The 24,383-nt window shown below is 56.6% G+C and overlaps 1 protein-coding gene across 5 annotated transcripts in view; it reads right to left on the minus strand.

Moving 5' to 3' along the window:
• ADGRD1 (adhesion G protein-coupled receptor D1) overlaps window positions 1-24,383 on the minus strand; it is a 125,587-nt gene that overhangs the window by 58,575 nt on the left and 42,629 nt on the right. For all 5 annotated transcript variants that reach the window (XR_004316775.1, XM_032472189.1, XM_032472188.1 and 2 more), the window contains 2 exons: window positions 23,836-23,911; window positions 15,979-16,120 (listed from right to left, as the gene is read on the minus strand). Coding sequence is in view for 4 of the 5 variants with exons in the window: in XM_032472189.1 (XP_032328080.1) it covers window positions 15,979-16,120; window positions 23,836-23,911 (218 nt within the window). In the remaining variant the exon portion in view is untranslated. The remainder of the gene's footprint in view (window positions 1-15,978; window positions 16,121-23,835; window positions 23,912-24,383) is intronic.

Raw genomic sequence — 24,383 nt, forward strand, 5'->3', positions numbered from 1 at the left:
GCAGAAAAGCTAAGTCTTGAGCAGTGCGTTGTTCTTCCCTGGCATGAAACACAGAACACGTCTGAAGATGCTAACCGAAGCCGGCACTTATCCCCCAGAGAGCACCGGCTGCGTCTGAACTCGGGGCTTTGGTGTCTCTCAGACCTGGATCCAATACCTGTCGCCATCACTCCCCAGCTGGGTAATTCGGAGAAGGTCATTTCACTTTTCCAAGCTCAGTGTCCTCGTCAAAAGACCCTGCTGTGTGCCATCTGCTGCCCACAGGGTGACGAGCGAGAATGCACAAAGTGCACAGCTTGGGGGAAAGACAAACACCCATCAAGTGACGACATGCTGAGTGTTAGTGCCACCAGGGAAAAGGGCACGATGGTGACCCCCCCCGGGTCAGGGAAGACCCCTCAGAGAGCGACACTGCAGCTGGTCTGAGCTGCAGCAGATGCGGCAGGTGCAAAGGCCCCGGGGCAGAGTCAGAGAGGGAAGAGGAGTGCAACACAGAACAGGGCTGAGAGGAAACAGCAGGGCTTTGTAGACTTAGATCTGACTCAGAACACAGGGAAGGCAGAACAGGGTTTCAAGCACAAGAGTCGCTCAATTTGACGGATGTTTCGAATGAAGTCATCCCTCGGTATCCACGGGGGACTGGTTCCAGGACCATCCCCCCACCCTCGGATAGCAAAAGCCGAAGACATTCAAGCCCCTTACGTAAAATGGCTTCGTATTTGCATACAACCTACCGACTCCCACGTACACAAAGTCACCTCCAGATCCCTTATAACGCCCACTGCAAGGGACATGCTATGAAATTAGTTGTAAATTCAACACAGGTGCTAGGCAGACGGTTGCCAGCACCCAACAAATGTAAGTTTTGCTTTTCAGAACTTTCTGGAATTTGTTCTGCTAATATTTTTGAGCCAGATTGATTGAACCCATGGACGTGGAGGGCCGACTGCCTCGCTCTGGACACGTGGGCGGTGGGGCAAGTCCAGCAGCGGAAGAGCCATTGGGAGACTGTCCCTGGGGCTCGGACGAGGGAGGAAGATCTTGGGTGGGGACAGTGGAGATGGGACATGAATGGATTTGGGACGTGAGATGGAAACCGAGCCAGCAGGCTGGTCTTTTCTCATCCACGTGGTGGGGCCAGCAGAGGGCGGGCTATGTCCTGCTAAGAGCACCGAGCAAATGCTCAGACACTAACACCCCAGATCATCAGCTCGCATGGAACTTTCTTCGGCGCCATGTGACACCGTGTGTGTCCCCAGCCCTCTGCCTCTTCACTGAGGCCCCACCATGACTCAGCCGTCCTCCCCCAGTGGACGCAGCAGCTGTGCAAGCATCCCCAGTGAACAACGCAGCTGTGCTGGCCCCTGGCGAGGACCACGTCCCTTGCCTCTCCTGTGTCCCCCCAGCCCACAGGCCGTCCTCCCCACCGCTGGCCTCCAGCCCATCACCCCGACTCCGGGAGCTGGATGAGAGGGACTCACACTCACTTTCCCATCAAAGAGGTGCCCGTCTAGACGCCCTCATCACCACACACGCTCCCAGCCCCGCCAAGAATAAGGATTCCATGTGTCCAGGCCAATCTCAGAAGAGAAAGAAACCAACAGCCCAGCGCAGCACGCCCACACTCCCAGCAGGGAAGAGAACACCCTATGTGGACACGTCTGCGTCCCCGGAGCCCGCGACAACGCAGAGCACGCGCGCGGTGCTCAACCAGTGTTTGTCCGGTGAATGAATGAGCGTCTACGTCACCAGCGTGCAGGCCGGCTCTGGAAACCTCGGCTCCCTCAGACCCCACCCCGGCCCGCCCCACCCCCGCCGCACAGAACCCCGGCCCCACCCCATCCGGACGAGCCGACGGGGGCCCGCCGACAGCCCCGCTCGGCAGGCAGGGCAGGAGCAGCGCGGCGGGGAGCGCTGGACGCGGGCCGGTCTCCTCGCGTGTCCGCGAAGGCCGCAGGCCCGCCGGGAGCTTCGCCCGGCTGGGGGGGCGGGGGGCGACCGGACTGACCGAGGGGCCGCCGAGGCGGTCCCGGGGCTTCCCCAGCAGCGCCCCCGGCTGGGACGGGGCGGAGGCCGGGAGGGCAGGGGCAGCGCCACACGCCGCCGCCAGGGGAGCCCGGGCTCGTGGCGGCGGCTCCACGCGCCCCCCGCGGCCGCCTGGCCGCCGCCGGCCCTCACCGCCAGGGCCACCGAGTGCCGGCCGGAAGCTTCCACGGAACCACCGAGTATGTTTTCAGGGACCCGCACTGAGTCGTGACGCCCACCACAAGGCCGAACTCTCAGAGCGAGTGTTGGGATCCGTCAGGTGGCTCGTCCCCGGGGAGGGAGGCGACTTGAACAGTGACCGGTGGGTTTGCGAGACGCCCTTTGAAGACAGCCAGCTGGCGAGTTCCACCAGGCCCCCGGCTCAGCAGCCCGGCGGGGGCGGGGCTCCCGCGGGGCGGGGCTTCCGCGGGGCGGGGCCTTGCTGGGGGCGGGGCTGGGGCGCATCCCGCTGGGGAGAGGTTGTGATTCCTCGGGGAGAGCCCTCGTGGTCTCTGTCTGAAGAGCTGGGGGCTGCATCTGGACAGAAATGTCACCTCCACTCTCGGGGGGTCAAAGGCATTGGAATCCCAGGGCCACATGTGGACATTTGAACCAGGCAAGGGGCCAGTCTGGGGTCATTTCAAAGGCATCCTGCCCAGGTGGCAACTCACAGGCCAGTCACCTGAACAGCTCCGCCTGCTTTCACACCGACGAGGCAGGCAGACACCCCGGATGTGGGAGGTGGGGGTGACAACATCTTGGGGTGCTTTGAGTGGCGGCAAGAGCCCCCACCCCCCACAGTCTGGCATGCAGCGCTGGTCCCTGGAAGGAAGCTAGGCTGTTTTGCCTAAGGAGCCCGAGGTCTCGGAGGAGACAGGGCGTGGGCAGCCCCGTCCCCCTCCACGAGCTGCAGCGCTCCGGGGCTCTGGGACTGTGGTGGGCCCTGCTGGTCCCACAAAGGGCAATGGCAGAGAAAGGAAGTGGGGCTTAGAAGCATCCCTGAAGGGAGGGGGTCGGATGTTAGTCCAGAGTTTTAGCTGAGCTGGGCGAACACCTGCAGCCCCGAACATCGCCCACCAGAGCTGGTTCTGCTCTCAGAGGCCTCTGTCTGGTGGCACTATGGAGAGGGAGGTGGGCAGATGAGGTTAAAGGGCTGGAAAGACTCAAGCCAGCCCATGACACTGCATCTCAGTTTTCTTGGAAGAAAAGCCATTGAAAAAAAAAAGCAGAGAGTTCAAACAGGCAGGCTGGGCAGCCCGAGGCCCTCCCTACCCGCGTTTAACAGGAGCTGCAGACAGTGGGGACAGAGGCTTTGCCCGGCCCGCATTCCCATTCCCAGGGTGTCCGTGGAGCGATTTCAAAAGTGCAGAGTGAGAAGCGGTGTCTCCTCTGCCCACGTGGAATCTGGAAGCCCCACAGGAGGATGGCTGCGTGGTTAAGACACACTGTGTGATGAGAGGTGCCCGGTGCCCACGGTCACCCCAGGACCACAGAGTCGGCTGAACCAGCTCCCCGGTTTCCCTTGCAGACAAGAGATGCTCTGTGTTCAGCAAACGGGCTGCTTAAGAGATGGGCTTTGACACGAGTGTTAGATTAGTGGTCTTCTGTTTCTTCTCCGTGTCACTGGGACACACTGGGGGTGCCACACGCTGAATTATCTGGCATTCACACGTGGCCACAAAGCCGGGGAGAGCACTTTCTCGGTTCCATGGAAGCAGGCAGACCACTGTTTCTAAGGACACGTGCTGACATCCCGCGTCCCGGCCCTGCCACACAGCTGACCGGGCTCCTCTGCTGGGGAAGGAGTAAGGCGCAGCGAGCATTTATCTGCCTCTGTGTCGCATCACATCCATCAGAGGGAAAGGTCCAGTCTTATGGTTTAGAAAAGTCTGCCCACCCCACAGTGGTGGCTGTCCACGCTCAGAAACCGCTGCCTTCCCGGAGGGCTTCACTGGTGCTGATCTGGAAGGCGCTTTCTGCAGACCCCTAAACTGCCCTCCGCGGTAAAGGGAGCAACGCGGCCGGCCAAAAGAGACCACATCCTCGTCCCGAGAACCTGTGAATGTTACTTGACACTGCAAAAGGGGCTTTGCAGGTGGGGTTACGTTGAAGCTCTTGAGATAGGAGATTATCCTGGATGATCTGCAAGGGTCTGATGTGGGAGGGGGAGGTGGGAGGGTCAGAGACAGAGAAGGACACATGAAGATGGAAGTAGAGGTTAAAGGTGAAGCTGCAAGGAGACAGAGTCTCTTCTGGGGCTTCCAGAAGGAACGGAGACCTGCTGGCACCTTGATTTTAGCCCAAGGAGACTGATGTTGGAGGTCTGACCTCCAGAGCTGCAAGATTGTAAAGTTGTGTTGTTTTAAACCACTCTGTGGTGATTTGTTACAGCAGCAATTAGAAACTAACACACCCTTCTTCTGCAGAAAACGGTGGATACATTTGATGATATAAAAATTTTTAACTTGCACATGATCAAAACAGTCAAAATGAAAAGTAAGCGTGGTAGGTTGAGACATCAGGCCATGAGTTAACACCGTACTAGGCAGACAGTGCTTAGAAGTCAATGGGGAAACAAACATGATATGAGCAATAAAAATGCAAGTGGCCGATTCCCGTGGGACAAGACGTCTGGCTGCAGTAATCATCAAAGAAATGCAAAGAAAAAGCCACAGTAACAGCGCGAGGGGACGTCTTGCCATCAGAGTTTGCAATGATGGGGGGAAGCTGGTGCCTCTTCAGGGGCAGTACACGTTGTTACAAGCTTTCCAAAAAAGTACTTTGTGTAGCAAATGTGTGTCAATGTGTATCAAATGTTAAAATGTGTATCTCACCAAAAATAGCCCAGGTAACCTGGTAGAACCAAGGTGGAGGGCTTGAGCCCGTCTCCGGACCTGTTGGAAACCTGCAGCAGTCAGCAGGAGAGCGAGGTATTGGCGCCAGAATAAACAAACAGGAGCAGAGTCCAGAAACAGCCCCACACGTGAGCAGTGAATTGGCTGATGACAAAGGCGGCATGGCAGTGTAAAAAGGGAGGCTTATCGCTTCAACCAACAGCCCACAGTAAATGCGATATCCACCTGGGAAAAGTAAATAAATCCTGCCCTCTGCTTCACAGCACACACAGAAACTGTTACAGAAGGACTTGGTCCAAACGTGAGAGAGAGAACAATGGAGCTTTCAGGGAGACCATCTTTGTGACCTCGGGTCAGGCGACGTTCCTTGACCAGGACACAAAAGCACGAAGCGCAGAAGAAGGGCTGAATGAGGCAGTGAGTTAAAATGCAAAACTCCCGTTCCTCGGGAGACACCCCAAGAGTAAGAAGGCAAGACCCAGTCAGAAAAGACACCTGCAGTTCAGACCCGACAACGGACTCACCCCAGAATATCGCAAGGACGCCTGAAAGTCAATAAGGAGGAAAAAGGAAGGCATCCCAGTAGAAAAATGGGCACAGACTGGGATAACACGGACCAAAACACACCACCAGAACAGTCAACGAGCATGCAGACAGCATGGTCTTTAAGGGAAAGCAAATAAAGACCGAACGAGACAGCATAAGCCTCCAGAAAAGCAAGGCTGGAGATGGCGGACAAGGCCACGTGCTGGCAGCTGGAACAGCCGCACATGAATGACGGGGTGCACCAGCATCCCCTTCGGGGGGAATTGTCTGGCGTTGCCGATTCAGTAAACACGTGCGTGCCCCACAAGCTTGCAGCTCCTCTCCCGGGCTTACAACAAACAGAAGTGCCTGTATTCAGTCACCAAACGGCACATCCAAGACGCACTGTCTGCTCTGCCCCAGACCGACTGACGGGCAGTGTCCGGGAGGGGCGCTCTGCGATGCTGGGCACGCGCTGTTTCCTGCTGGTGGGGAGGTGATGTCACGCGTGCGTTCACTCCGTGGAAGTGCCATACGGCACACGCTTACGTGTGTGCTTCTCTGTAAGTACCCTACACTTGAAGAGCATGCCTACTTTTAAAACTGGGAGGAAAGGAGACGTTTGCTCAGAATACTGTGAGCTCCTGGCTCTAACATTTTTTTATTGATGTGTAGTCGATTTGCAAGGTTAGTTTCAGGTGTGCAGCAAAGGGATTATACACATATATACATACATATGTGTACTTTCAGTTTCTTTTCCATTACGACTCATTACGAGAAATTGAATACAGTTCCCTGTGCTCTACAGTAGGTCCTTGTTGTTTATCTATTTTGTGCCTCTAGCTCTAACACTTCGCTTCCATGAGACCACTTCCTCCCCTGGTAAGGAGATGGAGATTGAGCTTAAACACACAAAATGAATTTTAAAAGGAGAAGAATAAAGCGTGGACTTTTAACTGAGCGATTCTACTTCGAAGACGTTATCCTACAGCAAAAACTGAACAAGAACACAGCAGGCTCATTACAGTTTCGTTTATAGTCATGAAAACAGGGAACAAACTAAATGTACAACAGAAGGACGGTAAATAAACAGGCCGTTACGCAGCCACGAATATGATTCTGTATTTTATAGTTACTGGCATGGAAACACAGGCAAGCTAAATGAGAAAGGAAGCGGCAGCATGGATAGCTCAAACTGCTGACGGGAAGCTGCGGAGCACACACGTTCCCCTCCAGAAGCTCCCCCAGGAAGCTCGTTCACGTGTTCACGGTGGTGGCCTCTGGATGGCGGGGCTTCAAATGACACTCGGCTACGCATGTGTGCACTTGTGTGTGTCTGCATGTGTGTGCATGTGCGTGTCGGTGTGTCTCCATGCGCACGTCTATGTGTGTGTGCGCGCACGTGTATTTTTTTAAATCACCGTATGTGGGAACCAGGGTTTACGAGGCAGTCTGCGGACCAGGAACATCCCAGGTCCCTAGCGCCAATGAATGGCCACAGGAGGCATAGCAAACTTTTTTTTTTTCCACTCAAAATAAAACTGTTTTCTCATGCACAGCACATCCTAGAGAAGTAACGGCGGCGAAGCCACAACCCCCGCCAGGAGGGCTCACACCTCTCAGCAACATCAACCCACTTGCTTGCACCTCTCTTAAGTCTAGTCCTGAATATTACAATTTAACTGGGGGGGAGGTGCAGCTCAAGTGGTAAAGCGCATGCCTGGCGTGCATGAGGTTCTGGGTTCAACTCCCACTACCTCTTCCAAAAACAAATAAATTAATAAATAAACCTAATCACCTCCTCCCTCCACCAAAAAAAAAAAAAAAAGGATGGAAAAAATTTACTTAAAAAAATTACAATTTAGCAAGCAGAGAAAAGTGACTGTTTTTAATAGTCCGAAATGAGAAACCACCAAATATCCACGGGTAAATAAATTGGAGGGGCCATCACACAGCGACGAGAACGGCCCGGCGGCCACTGTTGACGGAGCATGCACCGGCGGTGCTCTGCAGGGCGTCTCCAGCGGCCCCTGGCACCGTTCGGAAATGTATTTGGACGCCGCACAGCAGTAGTGTCGCAGCTGAGAAGCCCTGCCTGGTGAATTTCACCAACACAGAAGCCAGGACCATCTCAGCCGGGAGGCCCAGGGCCCAGAGGAAAGGAGTCGTCCTTCTGTCCAGTGGGGACTTCAACGCCCGAGGCTTGGGGTCGCGCAGGAACCTCCCGGAGCCCACTCCCCGAGGTTTATGCAAACGTCCTAGCTGATGAGACACAGGTGCCCACAAGACACTAAAATCGGCACTTTGGGAGAAGAAATCTGTCGGGCTCAGAGGGGAAGCTTAATGAGACCAGTCAGCCCCTGGACGGCCCGGGGACAGGCCCAAGGTGGCGGTGGGGCCCCTGGGCAGGCCTGCGGCTACTCCGGCCTCTCTGTCTGCCCTCAGTGCATGTTCCAGGCCCTGGGGTCAGAGGCCAGGCTGGGCTCTGAGCATCCTGCTCCGACTTGCCCTCTGCTGCCCGACCATCTGATGTAACAGATGGGACTTGCTGGACTCAGACATGGACGGAACAATGTGGCCACATGGCCCAGAAACACGGGCACCGCGCCTCAGTGGGCCACCCTCATCCCGGATTTAGCTAACCCTCCTTGCAGCTCCCCGACGAAGGCCTGGGGACGGGCCTGAGACCACAGCCCCGGGGAGACCCCACGGAGCCCCCGCTCCAGGCCAGAAGAAGCAGCCCATCAGCCTTGCCCCCCCCCCACACCCCCCAGGGATAAAGGTCGGCGGCGCCTTGCCATGTGTCCCTCGGCGACGGGGACAGCCTGCCAGCCTCCACGCTCCTCCTGAGCCCTGCTCGCCCCCATGCTTCCCGCTGGTACGGGCCTCCATGAGAAACGGTTCCCATCGGACAAATCACTGAAACCCAAAAAAGCCTCCAAAACCGTCCTCAGAAATGTAAAAGCAACCTTCAAAAGCAAAACCTCCAAGGCCCCGGAGAACGCCTGGCTGCGAGAAGCCGCAATTAGCGTCCTCTGCTGTGTGATAGGCATTCCTCCCCGCCTCTCCTCGGGACGACAGACTTCGCTCAGAAACTTGCTTCTTTAAAAATAACTTCAGTAACCAAGCATTAAAACAGGCATTGCATTTGAATCCACCCTTTCTCTTTCTCTGGTTTCCAAACTGGCATCTTTCTGATTTCACAGAAGGAAAAAAATCTAAACTTCTGCAAAACACCCAGCAGCAGCAGCCAGGCCAACAGAAGCTGGCACGCCAGCTGCGGTGGGGGGAGGAGGGGTGTTTTCAGAGGACTGCCCCCCCACCCCCGCCCTCCCGCCTCCCCTCACCTCCCCTCCCTCGCTGTCCCTGGTCTATCAAGGCACCCCTGTGACGAGAATGTGTCAAGGAGCAGTGAAAGTGTCCCAGGGAGCCCCTGCCCAGAGCCTCGCAGAACAAAGAGACTCTCATCCAAACCTCTCTCCTCAGCATCTTGAGTCTGGAAGGCTGGTGTCCTTAAAGAAGAAAATTGTTTCTGCCAAAAGAGTAGTGACACTCGATTCCATCTGGTGCTGCCTCTCCAGCTACACCTGAAGCCCAGTGGCTTTCAACACCACTCGAAGCCACCCTCCGCCTCCCCCCAGCCAGGCCCCAGGTCACACGGGTCGGCCCAGGCAGCCCAGCGGCCCGGCGGCACCTGCCGCCCGCCCACCCCTTCCAGAGCCTCTCCGTCACTCGGGGGGGAGGGGCATTATTCTAGGCTCTGCTGCTCCCCAAATCGCTATTCATCTAGGCCCTGTGGATGATCACCATGCAACACATCTCATCTGGGAGATCCGTTCTGTTGTCTGTGCTCGACAGCTCGTAAGGCTGCATCTTCAGAAACGAATTAAACACATGTGCGTGTGCACGCGTGGATCGCAGGAGAGGCCGAGGGGAGGAACCGGCTGAAAGCGTCCATTCTCAGAGTGACCTCACGTGTAGGGGCTGAGCTCTTCCCGTCCTCTCTGCTGTTTGTCCCTCCGCTGCCCCTGAACGGCCAGAGGGCAAGACAAGGGAGGGAGGGAGGAGCCTGGGTAGGAAGGCATCTGCAAGGAGACACACACTTTCTGGAGAACCCGGCCTGGAGGCTGTACCTCTCACAGCAGGAAAATGCAGATGCACAAGGTCATTCACTCCAACAAATTGCTTGCAAAATATTGGAAACAACTCAAACTCCCAACGCCATGATGGCTGAAGAAAGCCACACAGCAGAGCACTGTGCAGAAAAAAAAAAGATGATCTCTATGAACTGGTTTAGGGTGATGTGCAGGATATACTGTGAAGTGAAAAACTGCAAAGTTCAAAAGAGTTTCTGCAGCCCACTTCCCTCTGGGGGAAAAAGATGGAGATGGAAGAAAATGTACACATGCCTATTCATTCAACACAAACAAAACACAGAAAAGACCAACCAGAAACCAAGAGAACTGCTTACCTAGAGTGCGTGGGTGGGGGTGGAGCAGAAGGAACAGAGGATGGGACGGGGCGGGGGGGGGCCCCTCTGCTGAGTGCACCTGCTTGCACAGATCTGACCACATGCACCCCGCCCCCAGTGAATCAGCAACTGAAATGGACCAGGAAGGGGATACAGACAAGCACCGATGAATCTCACTCTACCATAAAGGATGCAACCCCTCTGGGAGCAGGAAAGAAAGGAACAGACTTAGGCACGTTTGTGAAACAGAATTTCAGCCGTCACACATAAGCCAACATCCAAGAGAACTCGAACAAATGCTGTTCTCTAGTTAGCACAGTTGTTTCCCACAGGGGTACGGTGAGCAATCCTGCATCTGCTGTGTGCAATGCACTTAAACGAATAAGAAACAAACACCAAGAACAATGAGAGGCAGGTCTGGAGGATGACGGATGTGAGGAAAGACGCGAGTGAGTTCTGTGCTCTTAGATCGGAAAGAGTTATCAGAATGAACCCATGCTTTTTGACATACGTACCTACAGATGGACAGACACAGGGAAGTGCGTGTGTTCGCTTGTATAAGTACATACGTAACTTCCCAGCTCCGTCTGCTCAGGGGATCAGGAAGCAACGACACCCCAGCAGAAATGAGCACACCTGGCACCCAGATCTTGGTGTCTAAACACCACCGCTCTCCAATAAAATGGCCTGGGGCTTCTTGGAGAAAGGGTGGGTTCCATGAGCCTAGAATGGCTTTAATGCCAGAAAGTACGAAAAGATTGAAAAACGAGGAAGGCACGTCAAAAGGACACAGAAAAGCCAACTGGAAAAAAGCTCCCGATGGTCACAGCTGGGGGTATTTGAGCAACGAAATAGACAGTGATCGTTGTTGGATTATAATCTAGGGAAGAAATATTCAAGGAGTCACGTTGATGTAAATAAATAATTGAATGCATGAATGACGCTTTGTCCTTATATTAGTGTTGCAGTTAATAAATGCAGAAGGAACGACGGACACAGAAATCACCATTACGCAGACACTACAGTAATGATTTCTGCAGGAAACCACCACCCACGGAAGCTAAAATTCACGGAGAAAGTAACGGGATGAAGGACAGCTGTGCAGTTTCACAGCATCTCCCCCGCAAGACGCTGTAACTCACGAAGGGAGAGCACAGTAACTTGCCCTGGTCCCCACCCGCAGGCCCACGTCGCACTGCCGCGAACACCGAGGTCTCAAAGCAAAGCCGCTTGAGAGCAGGCAAGTGGATTCTGGTTTGTTCATTTGTTTGCAGCAGCAACTGACTTGAGTTGGTTTCCTAAGAAAATTGTGAAAAACTTTTACAGCAGGGCTCTTTGTGGCATGAAATAAATCGATGGCAGAGCATCCCAAAAGAAACGGGCTGAGGGGGAGCCCCCGCTGGCAGGGTGCGCTGACCCTGGCATCCTGTGAGGTTTTGTCTTGTTGGATGAAAAGTCTCTTTGGGAAAACTCTGGGGGAGGGTGCTCCGCAGCGGGCGTGTGGCGGCATGTGACCGGGACCAGCGCCCCTCAGAGACACGCAAACAGCAGGAGAAGGACCGCAATCTCACATCGGGGGTAGAGGGGGAACTCCATTGACAGCCTCCCTGCCTTGCTGCGAGCCGTGAGGGCGAGGGTTCGGTGCCATCAGAATGTGGGGCAGCCCTGCTTGGAAGGAGGGAGAAGGTGAAGGGGCTGCTTGGGTGGGAGAGCAGGCAGACTGTGAGGTCCTGGGGGGGGGCCCTCCTGAGGGTGGAGCCGGCCCCACTCGGAAAGGGGTTGGCAGGGGGGTAAAAAAACTGTGATGAACAAAACAAAATCACGGCCACTCTTCAATTTCCAGGCTCACGCCGACCCGATCTAACAAGGACGGGGGTGTGGGAGCTGTGGGCACGGGTGTGCACTTGTGTGTGCGTGTGTGTGTGTATTCTGGGTCCAGCAACGTGTGTGCGTGTGTGTGCCTGTTTGTGCTTTGAGAAGGTCACAGACCCCGAGGAGCACTTGTCCATGAGCACGTGGGCGCCTTCCAGACGCAGGAGGAAGCCTGGGTGCTGGAATGTGTGAGTGCGTCTGTGCGCATGGTCCATGGCTTGGGGGGCTGCTGTCTCGGTGCACAAACCCAGACAGGTGACCCTGGAACTACACCCCCTTCCCTGGCACCCTCTGGCCCAGGACAGGCCCGCGACTCGTGAGCCATCCCTCCTACCACTCTCCCTCTGGCGTGCTGGGTCCGGCTGTGCGCCTGTATTAGTGTGTCTCCATGTGTACTGGGTGTGTGTGTGTGTGTGTGTGTGTGCACACGTGCATGGACATGCCCATGCGCATGTGAACTCACGGGAAACACCGGGAAATCCCAGCACGACTGTCTTCTCAGCACCTCCCCAGGCTGTTCCTCCCTACCCTTCCTGCTCAGCCTCCTGTCTCGGGGTCGGGACCTGGTCCCCAGCCCGCCTGCTCTCAGCACCCCGCAGCCCCAGCACAGCTGGCCCCCGACATCTGCTGTGACCCACAGCCCCCCTTCACTGGGGCAACTTCAACCTCAAATGCATGCCGCTGCCAGAGTCTTTAAAGCAAGCCTTCTCTGCTTTTATGCTCTCTTGATTACAGACTTGCAATATCTCAACGCCACATTACAAAACTCCCAGCACTGGAGGCACTAAAGCTGCCTCTGCGTCACGGCAGGACTCAATTTCCAATGCAGGCTGAGCCTGCCGCGCTCATTCTCGTAGAGTTAGCAGCGTCCTCGCGGGGGCTGTGGGGGAAGAGCCCCGAGGACGAGCATTCTCTCCACACAAAGACGCACAGATAACAACACAGCTCCAGGAGGAGGCTGCCTGCTCTGAGCACAAAGGTTCGCTGAGCCGCTGCCGGATCCAAAGCCCAACGCTGGGCATTATGGAAGGAAGAGGTGACTCCAGACGGGGAACAGGGTGGCTTCTGCAGAAAGGCCCGGCTGCTTGAAGAGATGGCAGACTTGCAGAAATAAAGGTCCTCGGACATGGACCGATGCAGTGCAGGGACGCCATGGAGGGAAGAACGGCTCTTCCCCGGGAGATCGGAGAGGGCTTGGCGGAGGAGCTGGGAGCGACTCCAGCGACCTTGTCATGGGTGGGGCCGGATCCCAGAGACATGGGAGGAGGGATTCCAGACGAAGGGAGGGGGGCACAGAAAGATGGAGAGGCCGACTGGGCCTGGACTTCAAAGGAGAGCGAGTGTTTCCATTCTGCTGGACAAAGGTTCACATGGAAAGTCAGGCTAGGAAAGGTCCGCTGGAGACCTGACTGTGAGGCCCAGTTTCTTCGGGGAAACTTGAGTCACTGATTGATTTTAAATAGGTGAGTAACACCATCTGGTGTGTGTTTCTGGAGGATAAGCCTGGGAACTTGGCGGGAGTGAAGCAGGGACAACCGTCCGGAAGCGCCTAGCTCAGGCAGGACCGAATCAGCAACGAGACTCTGAACCGGGGGGCGGGCAGCAGGAGGGAGGGCACGTGGGAGGGACACCCCGGGCCTGCGTGGAGCGCAGCGGCCAGGACCCAGGAGGGCGCCAAGGTCCCAGACTCGGAGCCAAAGGCGGACGGCGCTGCGACAGAAGCACCGGACCTGAGGACGCATGCTCGGGGCCAGGTGCCCACGCTGCGCGCCTGGAGCCGAGAAGCCCGCCGGCCAGCAGGAGCTGCCGGGCGGGGCCAAGGGAAGCTGTGGGCTTCCTGTCGTCAGGGACGTGTGCACGGCGGTGGCGACTGAAACCACAGCAAGCCCGTGAACTCAGAGAAGTGAGCGTGACACAGAGGGACCGAAGCAACACCTGTCTCAGGAGTTAGAGCAGGCAGTGCGGCAGAGACGGGCCGGCGTCAGGGTCAGGGCGGCGCCCGCGCAGGCCGGGTCAGGGTGGGGACCTCGGGGCCTCGGGGGTGCCGGCCTGACGGAGCTCAGGTGAGCAGAGGTCTCTGCAGACTTCTGAGACCATTCTGTACAGCTTGGAAATGGGTATAGAAAGCAGAGATGGTGCAAATCGACTTTGAATAGTTCGAAGAAGAGAAGGGGGAGGTGCACGTCCCACAAGGTCCCCAGAACGTGGGATCCGGCGCAGCCCCTTCTGCACGCACACCCACGGGGACTGAAAGCAGGGTCTTGCAGAGGTGCTCATCCACCCACGTTCACGGCAGCATCACTCACAAGAGCCAAGAGCTGGGAGCAACCCACGCATCCGTCGATGGACGCACGGATAAAAGTGTGGTCCATCCGCACAGCAGAATATTATTCAGCCTTAGAAAGGGGGAAATTTCAGCACGCGTCACGACACGGGTGAACCTCGGGGACGTGATGCCAAGCAGAACAAGCCAGACGCAAGAGGACAAGTCCTGCACGACTTCACTTAGGTGAGGTCCCCAGCGCCGTCAAAGCCACGGAGACGGTGGGGGGGGGGGGGCGGGGCTGGGAGGGGGGGGGGGTCAGTGTTTAACGGGGACAGAGTTTCTGTTTTTTAAGATGAAGAGGGTTCTAGAGGGGGGTGGTGGTGACGGGTGCACAGCAATACGAAATGCACTTCGCATCACGGAACTGTTCGCTTAAAAACGGTTCACGTGGTAAACTTCCTGCGATGGAGTGTATTTTACCACAGTTGGAAAGCTTCATTTATTTTGTTGTTGTTGGGGGGAGACAATTAGGTTTGTTGATGCATTTTTCTTTAATGGAGGTGCCAGGGATTGAACCCAGGACCTCGTGCATGCGAGGCGTGCACTCTGCCACTGAGCTCTATCTCCCCCACACAAATGAAAAATTTTAAATGTTTTGTGATTTTCAAAAGGTGAGAGAGATTGGTAGTAGGGTGGTGGGGCATCCTCAGGTCAAGACTCTCTGCAGGTGGATGGGGCACCTTTGCAGGATGGAAAGGATCATGGGGAGGGGGGTGGGGCATGCGGGGGTGGGTGGCGAGCAGAGGGCAGGGAAGGTTCCTGAAGAAAGGGTAGCTCTGAAGAAGAGGAGGAAGACGTCCTTCCCTGAGGACTGATGAGACAGGTGGTGACATGGAGGTGACATGGTCAGGATGAAAGAGGTCAGGAGGCCACGGCCATCTGGGGGCACCCATCGGCCTGTGCAGCACAAATACGGACCACTGGGCGGACTGGGTTTCCAGGGAGACAAGAAAGGACCTGCCACCGCAGGGAAGGAGGGGCCGGGCCGGGCGACACAGAGGCTGCAGTGAGCGGTCCTCCGGCCCGACTGGCCGGCTTCCCTCAGCAGCCCGAGGGCCGTCTCGTCCAGGAGGGGATGAAACGCGCTCACACGTGGACCGGCAAGAGAGGCCCCAAACCCAGCAGCTGGCACGCAGCAGGTAGTGTGGTGGTCTTCAGGTAGCGTGGGTGGAATGGGACGGAACAGTATAAAGCAGAATGAAGTCAAAAATCCCAGTGGGAAACCTCTCTGTATTACTTCAAACAACAGAAATGCACACTGAGTTCCTGAAAAGCCGCAGCCTTCGGGCATTGAATCGACGCTGTGTCACACATAGGACATGATCCCGGCACAGGAAGAGCTGCACTTCCTCAAGGACAGGCGCACACCTGTGTCCCCAGTACCTCTGTGGTTCCCGCCGCCCACAAGGACAAAGCGAACGCAGAGAGAGCGCTGGCTCCGGGGGAGCAAGGCGAATGGCTCATCCCCCAGGGCACAAAGCGTAAACACGGTCTCTCGAAGCGCGGACGTGCGTTTCTCAGAGACAGCAGAGCGCTTCGTCTTGCTAATGGCTGTCATCAAGGTAAGGGACAACTGGCCAGTTTGTCCCCTCCTCCCAAAAGGACACGCTGTAAGTCAGAAGCACCCACAGTTGCCGCACACGCATCTCTGAGGGCGACGCCGGCCCTCAGAGGCCCTGGCACCCGAGTCAGTGCTGTGTCCATCCCCCCCACCGCCCGGGGGCCTTTCCCCGGGAGCTCAAAGACAGTCAGGAGAAAAGGCACGCTGGGGAGAGAACTGCTCACTCCGGCCGCCACCACCGATCCCTCCTAGGTTTCTGTGCACAATCATACAGACGACGGAACAGTCCTCGTTGCAAAACAAACCGAAGAACAGAAATGAGGGCGAATTCGCTTCAACTCACCAAGTGGTGCCGGAGATGGACAGTGACGAGCGGGGAGCCCGACAGGTTCTGGGAGAGCCTGGGCGTCGGGGAGACCTCCAGGGAGATCAGGTGGCTGGCGGCAGACAGCAAGCAGCTTTTGTAATGTGCTGCCTCAGTGATCCTTGGAAACAAAGGGAACATCGTTACAAATCAGGGTTTTCAAAGGGGCGGCGTGCCGCTGGGCTCGGGTTTAAAATATGCAGAAATGAACCCCTGTGCTGTACACCGGAAACTGAGACAATACCGTAAATCGACTGTGCACCAGTAAAAACCATTAACGTGGAGCCAGATTTTTGAGACCGAAGTCTCGGGGTTGGCCTTTTATTTCTATCATCCAGGACGTGGCTCTCTCTTTAAGGCCTGAAGCTGGTGCCAAGGTGAGACGGAACCACTGACCGCACAGCGCCTATAATCTAGCAGAAGAGGGGGAGGTGGCCCATGGAGTGGGGACGGCAGAGAAGCCAGCACAGTGAGTTGGAGCCTCAGCAAGCCCATGCCTGGCTGTGTGGCCTTGGGCAAGTGACTCCCCTGGTGGAACCTCGCTTGCCCTGATTGTTAACCAGTGCGGGGAGAAGTCGTGTGATGGACACCCGCTGTCCTGTCGCCCAGGATCCCGTCATTCTCCTCCCGATGAAGGGACCTCAGCTCCCCTCCAGGTGACCACCCTTCCCCACTTCCAGCCCGTGTGCTTTGGAAGGGACTCCCTCCTTGACTCAAGAGTAAACCCTGCTGTCCAGGCCTGAATTAATCAGAGCGCTGCATTCCTCCTGGGGGTTTTTCAGGGATGAGCACGTGAGCCAGGAAGATCCCAGGAGAAGCAACAAGGTTCAGATGAGAAATCCTAAATCAGCGAGTCTCACGTCTCTCTGCTAGATGTCAGCCCTGAAGCATGAGGTCTTGGTGGTGGCTTACAATCAGGAGCAGAGAGACTGACTGGGAAGGGAGTCCACCCTGCAGAAGAGCTGAGAGATCGAGCTGAGCGACAGTAACTGGATGCTGGATCAAGCTGCTCCTGAAGCCACCCTACCCGTGCACTTTTCAGTTTACATGATCCAGTAAACTCCTCTTCTGCCTAAAACAGCTCGAGCTGGAGTTTCTCTCACTTACAACCCAGTCAAAAGAACCCTGACTGATATACATGCCACTTGCCTCCTGGAGTCATGAGGCCGAAAGGATACTCAGGGCCAGGCAAGCAAGGAACCTGGGGGGCAAGAGCTAAGGAGGTGCTCACGGTCAGGGTCTGGCACAGGCGGCCCGTGAATGACTCCCAGACTGGGCACTGCTCCGAATGCCGTGCTCTAGGTGACTGCCTGCCTCGCCCCCGTCTGGCCCTGCCTGGCCTGGGGCAGCATGTTTGTGGCTGGAGTTTGAATCTCAGGCAGCTTCCGCAAGGGTGCCTGAGACCCGGAGTCATCCGGCCCCACTCGGGGCACCCAGCCATGTGCGGGTTTCTCGCCTAATCTGGACTTGGCGCGCCTTCCTGTTCACTCTCCAAAGCCCGACTGAGGATTCCGCGCCTCCGTGTGTTTCTGCCCAGAGAACCATCTTCAGAGCAGCTGATGGGCCCCTGCGAGCTGGGCGCACCGTCTTCCTCCGCCTTCGACTAGTTTTACCTGCTACCTAGACTCAAACTGGGGCACTTGGGGCGGAGCCGGGGGGGCCAGCAGCCTCCCCCTCCCCCCACCCCGCCCGCTCTGCCCACGCTTCTCACACGAGTCCCTGAGAAAGAGCAGGCCCCCAGAGGCACGCGGAACTACTCCTGGAATGGTAAGCATGAGATGTTTACACAAACAGCGCCATAAAGGTTTAACAGCCCAGCCCTGCCTTCACTAGAGCAAGTGGGTATCTCTACGGAACGCCACCAAGCACCCGGGTCTGAGGCAAAACACAGGCATTCACTCCTCGTGCCCGTGCCATCACCACCCAGGGCGAAACCCCGAGGCTCCCCTGGAAACTCACAAAACACGTCCGATCCCCTATCTGGTTATCCTTCCTCGGGGAACCCTCGCTGGAGCCTGCCCAAAGCTAGAAGACACCCGTGGAAGAGGAAACACGCATTTTCAAACCCAAAACACACCGAGAAGAAAGCATCACTCTAGCCTAGCGCTTCCCAAACATTTTTTTTTTTATTCTCGCCCCTTAAAGAGTCTTTTTAGAAACATTTTTTTCTAATACCCCACCCACCCCATGGAATTTTAGTATCACAGAGATACAGGAAATCTGCTTACGTACCTAAATATGCTTTCTGGAACTTTGCAAAGCCACAGCCATTGTAACGTCTCAGACTCTTTGTCCCCAAAACCAATTTTCACCCCACAGGGGTGGCATCACTCCCGCTGAGAATGCCTGTGGTTCAGCTTCTGTGTTAGAAAGTTAAGACTGGCTTGATGTCACCAGGGGCAAATTAGACCCAAAGACAGAAAGCCGTGGTCCCCAGTGACAGAGGCCAACGCGCTCACAGAACGAGCAGGCGGCCCAAGGGGGCAGCCTCTCTGCCCGTGACTCCGGGGAGCTAAGATGTTTCAGCTCAGCATCGTTTCCCCTGAGACTCCAGGTACCCAGCCCCTTAAAGTCATGCTTTTCTCTGCAGAAGTCCGGGAATTCATCGTGTGTGTAGTTCCACCAGACAAACTAGAAATCATTTTTCTAGCAGAAATTAGGACTATAATATGAGCCAACAATAAAATCGCAACCATGAGTGTGAGACCCTAAAACTAGAGCACCTTTATCACTCCCCCTTCCCCAACTCTGTGCACATTTTCTAATAGTTCGTCCGGTCGGCGGTCACCTTCCACTGGGATATAAGCTCCATTGGGGCCCAATTCTTATCCATCCTGGTCACTGCCCGACACACAGTAGGTACTCCACTAATGTGCAGGATGAATGAATCTGCTCACAAGCAGACAATGATGACTTAGATCAAAGTCTTAAGAAACACATACGGGGGAAATGTAAGCCTTAACGGACAACCTTAAATCAACAGGCAGACCGCAAATCCAGAGCGGATTCAGATTCCATGATTGCACTCCAGGATTCAGCCGCACGTAGCCTGGTAAACACCGCGTTTCAGGGCAGAAATGGATGCCAGACTCACCAAATCACGGTGAGGCTGTCGGGCGACCCTGCCCCTAAGAATATTTTTACTCTGCAAAAGCGCGATTTCCCAGTTTAAGCAGACGGGTTTGCATGGCTGGTCCCCAGTGACTCACTCCTCCTGCAGCCAGCGAGGCCCTTCCTCCTGGCTGGGTCTGCCCTGCAGAGGCCCCATCCAGGGGGAGCCCACCGCCCCAACACGACCCACCCAGGTCGACAGGGACGAGACATCGGACCGACTAAGTTTACTTTTTAGATGCGATCACAGAACGTCGTTTACTCTGTCTCTTTTAAAGCGTCTTTATCTTTTAAAAATAGAGACTAAATATTTACAGATGAAACTGAACGATGTCAGAGATTTGCCTCAAAATAACTAACTGGTGGGGCCGGGGAGAGAGGGCGGGTGTGCGGACGAAGCGCAGATGGCCGTGGGTGGGAACCGCTGTGACCCGGAGAGGACCACCTCTCTGTTTTCACAGATGCTTGAATTTTTTTCAGAATAAAAAGAGGTTGTTTTGTTTTGTTTTGTTTTAATGACTTCACTTAATCTTTCCGGCCCCTTGATCAGCTGATTGATTTAGCACGGGGTGGGGCGGGCGGAGGTAACCCGGTTTATTTGTTTATTTTTCGGAGGCACTGGGGACTGAACCCAGGACCTCGTGCATGCTAAGCATGCGCTCTACCACTTGAGCTACATCCTCGCCCCTCCTTGAATTTTAATAAGGGTTTTGCTTTGTTTTCATAAATCTGATCCAGGTTTGATTTCTTTTTTAATCCACTAGGAGAGTGAGCCCCAGACAGCACTGTTCCCAGGGGTCACGCCACGTCGGCCCCAGCCCACCGTCGGGCGCGATGCCTGTCTGGTGGCCTGTCCACGGCCCCTCCAGCTCCGCTCAGGAGCTGTGTCCTCCTGCCCCGTCAGCCCGAGGAGGTCGCAGCCCACCCGCTTCCCTTGTTCCGATCAGCCCCAAAACTCCACTTAACTCTGGAGCCCAGCCTCACCCTCGCCATCAGAGCCGCGTTCATGCTGACCACCAGCACAGCAGCGACAAACCGCTGGAAACGCCAAGCAACACACACCCCTTCTTTCTGCTCAGCCATCAGAAGGTACGTCATGACACTCGCCTCGAGATGCTCTAATGTGCATCTTCTAAAAATAAAGTCTGTCCCCTCCATCACAACCACACCATCATCTGGCTCAGAAAGCTAACGTGGCTTCCATACGTGATCTGGCGCCCGGCCCACAGGCCAGTGTCCCCGGTGCCCCTGCGGTGTCCTCCAGAGCTCTGCTTCCTTCCAGTCAAGGGGAGGGCTGCACCCCATTTGACTCCCGGGTCTCAGTCCTCCCCGAGCTGGCAGAGCCCCCACTCCTTCTACTGCATGGACGGTTCCCCAGTCCAAACCAAAGTTTTGCAGAATGTCCCTTGACTGTGTCCTGATAGGGGCTTCTGGTCAAGCACCTGGGGGCAAGATGACCCCACCGGCCATGCTAACTCCTTCCCACTGCTTCACTTCGGGGGACGCAGGATGTCAGCCTGTCCCAGTGCTGGTAAGACTTGTTGGTGGGAGTGAGGTTGACAACAACTCTGCTCTCGGGGACCTCCTCACCTGGTGATTAGCAGGTACCCCGTGGGGTGATGGTGAATGACAGCCCTGTCCCCCCACGGCCCTTCGCCCAGTGGTGTTGGCACAGAGGATGAATCAGTGACTACACCAAGGGCTGCAAGATCGTACTTTCTGACTCTGCCATTGCTCCTGCCTTGATTGCTCGGCGTTAACTCTACAAAGAAGTGGAGACATTTCAGCTGAGTCAGCCTCCAGGAATGCATCCTTCTGAAGCACCTGAGAGTCCATCAACGAGACGCTGACACCCTGAGGGCCAGTCTCAGCCCGTCTCTGACCGCTGGAGCTCTGGGCCGCATGTCCTCTATGGAGGAGGAGTGGGAGCAGGTGACCCTGCCCCGTCCAGCTCAGGTGGCTGGTTTGAAGGCATCAGTTATCCCAGTCGCTCGTCTGGCAGGAAGAGAATCAGTAAGAACTCAACACTCCTTGTACTGCGGGGCCAGGGGAGGGGAGACTCAGAGGACCGCTGTGTGCAGGCGGCCCTGCAGGGACCAGCTAAGCCCCGCCCAGGACCTGTGGACGGTCAGGCGTTGCCCCAGGCAGGTGTCACTTGGGCCCTGAGTGGTCCACACAGGGCGGGGCGTGGGGCTGGGGAATGCATCCCAGTGCCTTAAACTCACGTGCTGACTCCACCCCCAACACTGCAGAGGGATTTAAAGGACATTACGGTTCCACCGCGTCTTTTCAACCTCACAAAACCCATGAACAGGTGAAGAGGATCGTGCACAAAACTAAAACGGAACGAAGTCAGCAGTGCCTGCACGTGCAGACGCCAGAATGCTATCAGCGCGATTCCACTGGTCTGCTTCTGATCCTGCGTGCAACTTGCTAATTATCTCAGAGGCAGGTCACGGGAGAACGTCCGACCACCTTGTGGAGGGATAAAGCCAGCGAGCGCTTAACATGTCACGTTCCAGGGCATCGCGCTTTATGTAAACCACGAGCTAAGCGCTCACGGAGCCCCTCGGGCGTCGGGACAGCCGGCACCACTCTTAGAAAGGAGAACGCAGGCACGGAGGGAGCCAGGCACGTGCCAAGCTCACCAACGAGCTTAAATTACACGTAACGGCCCATCTTGGGGAACCTGCCTCCCAGGGAGTGCGCGTTAAGCTAAAACACCTTGGTTGAGCTCACAGGGAGCACCCTGACCAGGCCCCCCCTGGGAACGACCGCAGGAAGGACGAAATTAACACACCCCTCGGGAGGCTGACCGGACCCAGGGAACACCTGACTTTGCTCCCTCCCCTCTGAGTACAAAAGAAGTCTGAATTCTAACTCAGGGAAGATAGTTCTTTGGGACACTAGTCCACCATCTTCTCCATCTGCTGGCTTTCCGAAGAAAGTCGCTATTCCTCGCCCCCAACAGCTCGCCCCTCAATTTACTGGCCTGTCGTGCAGTGAGCAGGAGGAGCTGGGACCGGTGACAGCCATAAATACATGTTCCTGGATTTCACTGGAAAGTCCGTTTCTGTCTGAACCTTCAGCAGTGAGAGCTTAAATAAGTGCGTGGGGGCCACGAGTGGGTCCACTTTTCACTCAGAATCTCGGGTTTGGAGAAATTTCCCCCAAAGAGTCGAGAAGGGATGTTTCAGAGGAAAGTAGGTTGCATCTTCCTTTGCGACTTTCTCAAAGAGAGGCCCAGAACCTGGCCTTCCTCCAGGTCTACAGGTGAACCACGGCTGCGTGCCGCCCACCCCAGCCCTCCCCCAGGGGTCTGCAGGAGGACCGGCCCCTCACATCGGGCGTCAGGAGAGGTGCTTCATCGGAGAGACACAAGACCGCAGGGCGCAGGCGCCGGCACCACGGGGAGGTATTTGCCATCTACCCCCCAACTGTAGGTGGTGCAAACAGCCTCTGCTCCCCACCACCGATGACGCCAGACCCCAGCTACAGCTCACCCCCGGGCTCCCCACCGGCAGGGGGGGCAAACTTGCAGGAACGGCCCTCCCCGCACCCATCAGCGCTCCCAGTCTCTGTCCACTGGGGCCGGGAAGCAGGGCCTCGCTGGGGCCCGTGGTGAAGGCGCTGGATGGCTCCTTCTGAGATGCAGGGCCCTCTCCCGAGCCCCCACTCTGGGCCGGGCACTGCGCCAGGTGACCGGGAATGGAGCTGGACCCGAGCCGGCCTGCTGCCCTCCACTGAGCCCCTATCTGGGGCGGCTCTGCCCTGCCAGAAATGGCTCCATCCTCCAAACACTAACTGTAGAAACAGTCCCTCAGGCTCACACCTTGTTGGCACCTTCTCTGCACGGGCCCTGGGCTCTGCCCTCCTGCTCCCTCCCAGCGACCCCGTGAAAGGGAGGAGCAGGCCCCACTCCCCGACGATATTTCTACCTTCCCTAATCGCTCCCTGGGGAACCAGCCCCTCCCCGTGGTCTGAGTAGGGCTGATCCATCCCTGAACCCTAGACGGTCACGTGAGCAGACGTGGCCAGTGAGAGAACAGGACAGAGAGCAGGATCCTCTCACACCATGACTGGGGGGCCAGGATGGGCACTTGACCCGAGTGGGCCAGTCACAGACCTCCCTGGGTTTTGAATGAAACTGACTTTTCATTCACGAAAGAGAGTCACTTTCCTTCTTGAGATCTCAGGACCCAAACCCATGTGGGCCTGAAGCTACAAGAGCTAGCCGTGCCTCGATGGAGGGGCCTGCCTGGAAATGAGCCAGCACAGAGGAGGGCAGAGGCAGGGGACAGAGAGGCCAGGTCAAGACAGATCCTCTGGGTCCCTGGATCCAGCCATGCCTGAAGCCAGCCTACAGCCCTTCTTAGTCGCTCGAGCCCTTAGCTCCCTGGCCTTCGGCCTAAGCTGATGCATCCCACACAGCCTTGACTGATATAAGCATGTGCTGCCGGCCTTGCATCCCACAGAAGTGGAAACTGAGGTGCAGAATAATCAAGTCACTTGTCCAAGGCCACACAGCTGGCAAGGTGGAACCCACACGGTCATCACTGTGCTGTCACATGCCCCAGGACTAGCCGGACCCCCAGCGTAGGAGTCCCTGCATCTCCCTCACTCTGATAGTGGCATCACAAGTCCTCTGGCACACACCGAGGTCAGCGCCACGCAAACCCGCACGCCCTCTCCCCGCTCCATGCCGTGCGGCCCCAGGAGACTCACTTGGTGTTGGCTGGCGGGATGTTGCTCAGGTAATAGTGCACGGAGTGGTAGAGGAGGCCCACGATGGTGGTCCAGGCTGGGGAAAGAACAGACGGCAGACACCTGTCAGCATCCCGGGGGACGCGCAGGAGAGACACAAAGCCCCCGCCAGGCCCACTCGCCCAGCGACGCGCGGCGCGGACCTCACAAGCAGGAGCCGGGCAGCTCCTGGAGGGGGAGACGGGGAGGGACACCCAGGGTCAGAGCTGGCGAGAGCCCACTCCACTCTTCAATTGTGAATTCAACCGTGGTGACCACTCCCCACCTCCCGCCTGAGCCAGCTCTCGATGCACAGACGCTGCAGCTCCCGGGGGAGCCAGACCCGCCAGGAACAGCACGAGCATCTGAGTCCAGAGCCCCGCTCCAGCTGCGGGCCGCAGCCCAGTGCGGCAGCCGTGAGCGTGTCTCGGAGGCCGTCTGCGTGGAGTATTTATAGCAACACCAGCACTTGAGCGAGGCAGCAGAAGCAGGATTCACAAGTCACCCCGACGTCTGTCGTGCCTCCGGCT

The sequence above is a fragment of the Camelus ferus genome, chromosome 32 (assembly GCF_009834535.1).
Source record: "Camelus ferus isolate YT-003-E chromosome 32, BCGSAC_Cfer_1.0, whole genome shotgun sequence".
Classification (NCBI taxonomy): Eukaryota; Metazoa; Chordata; class Mammalia; order Artiodactyla; family Camelidae; genus Camelus; species Camelus ferus.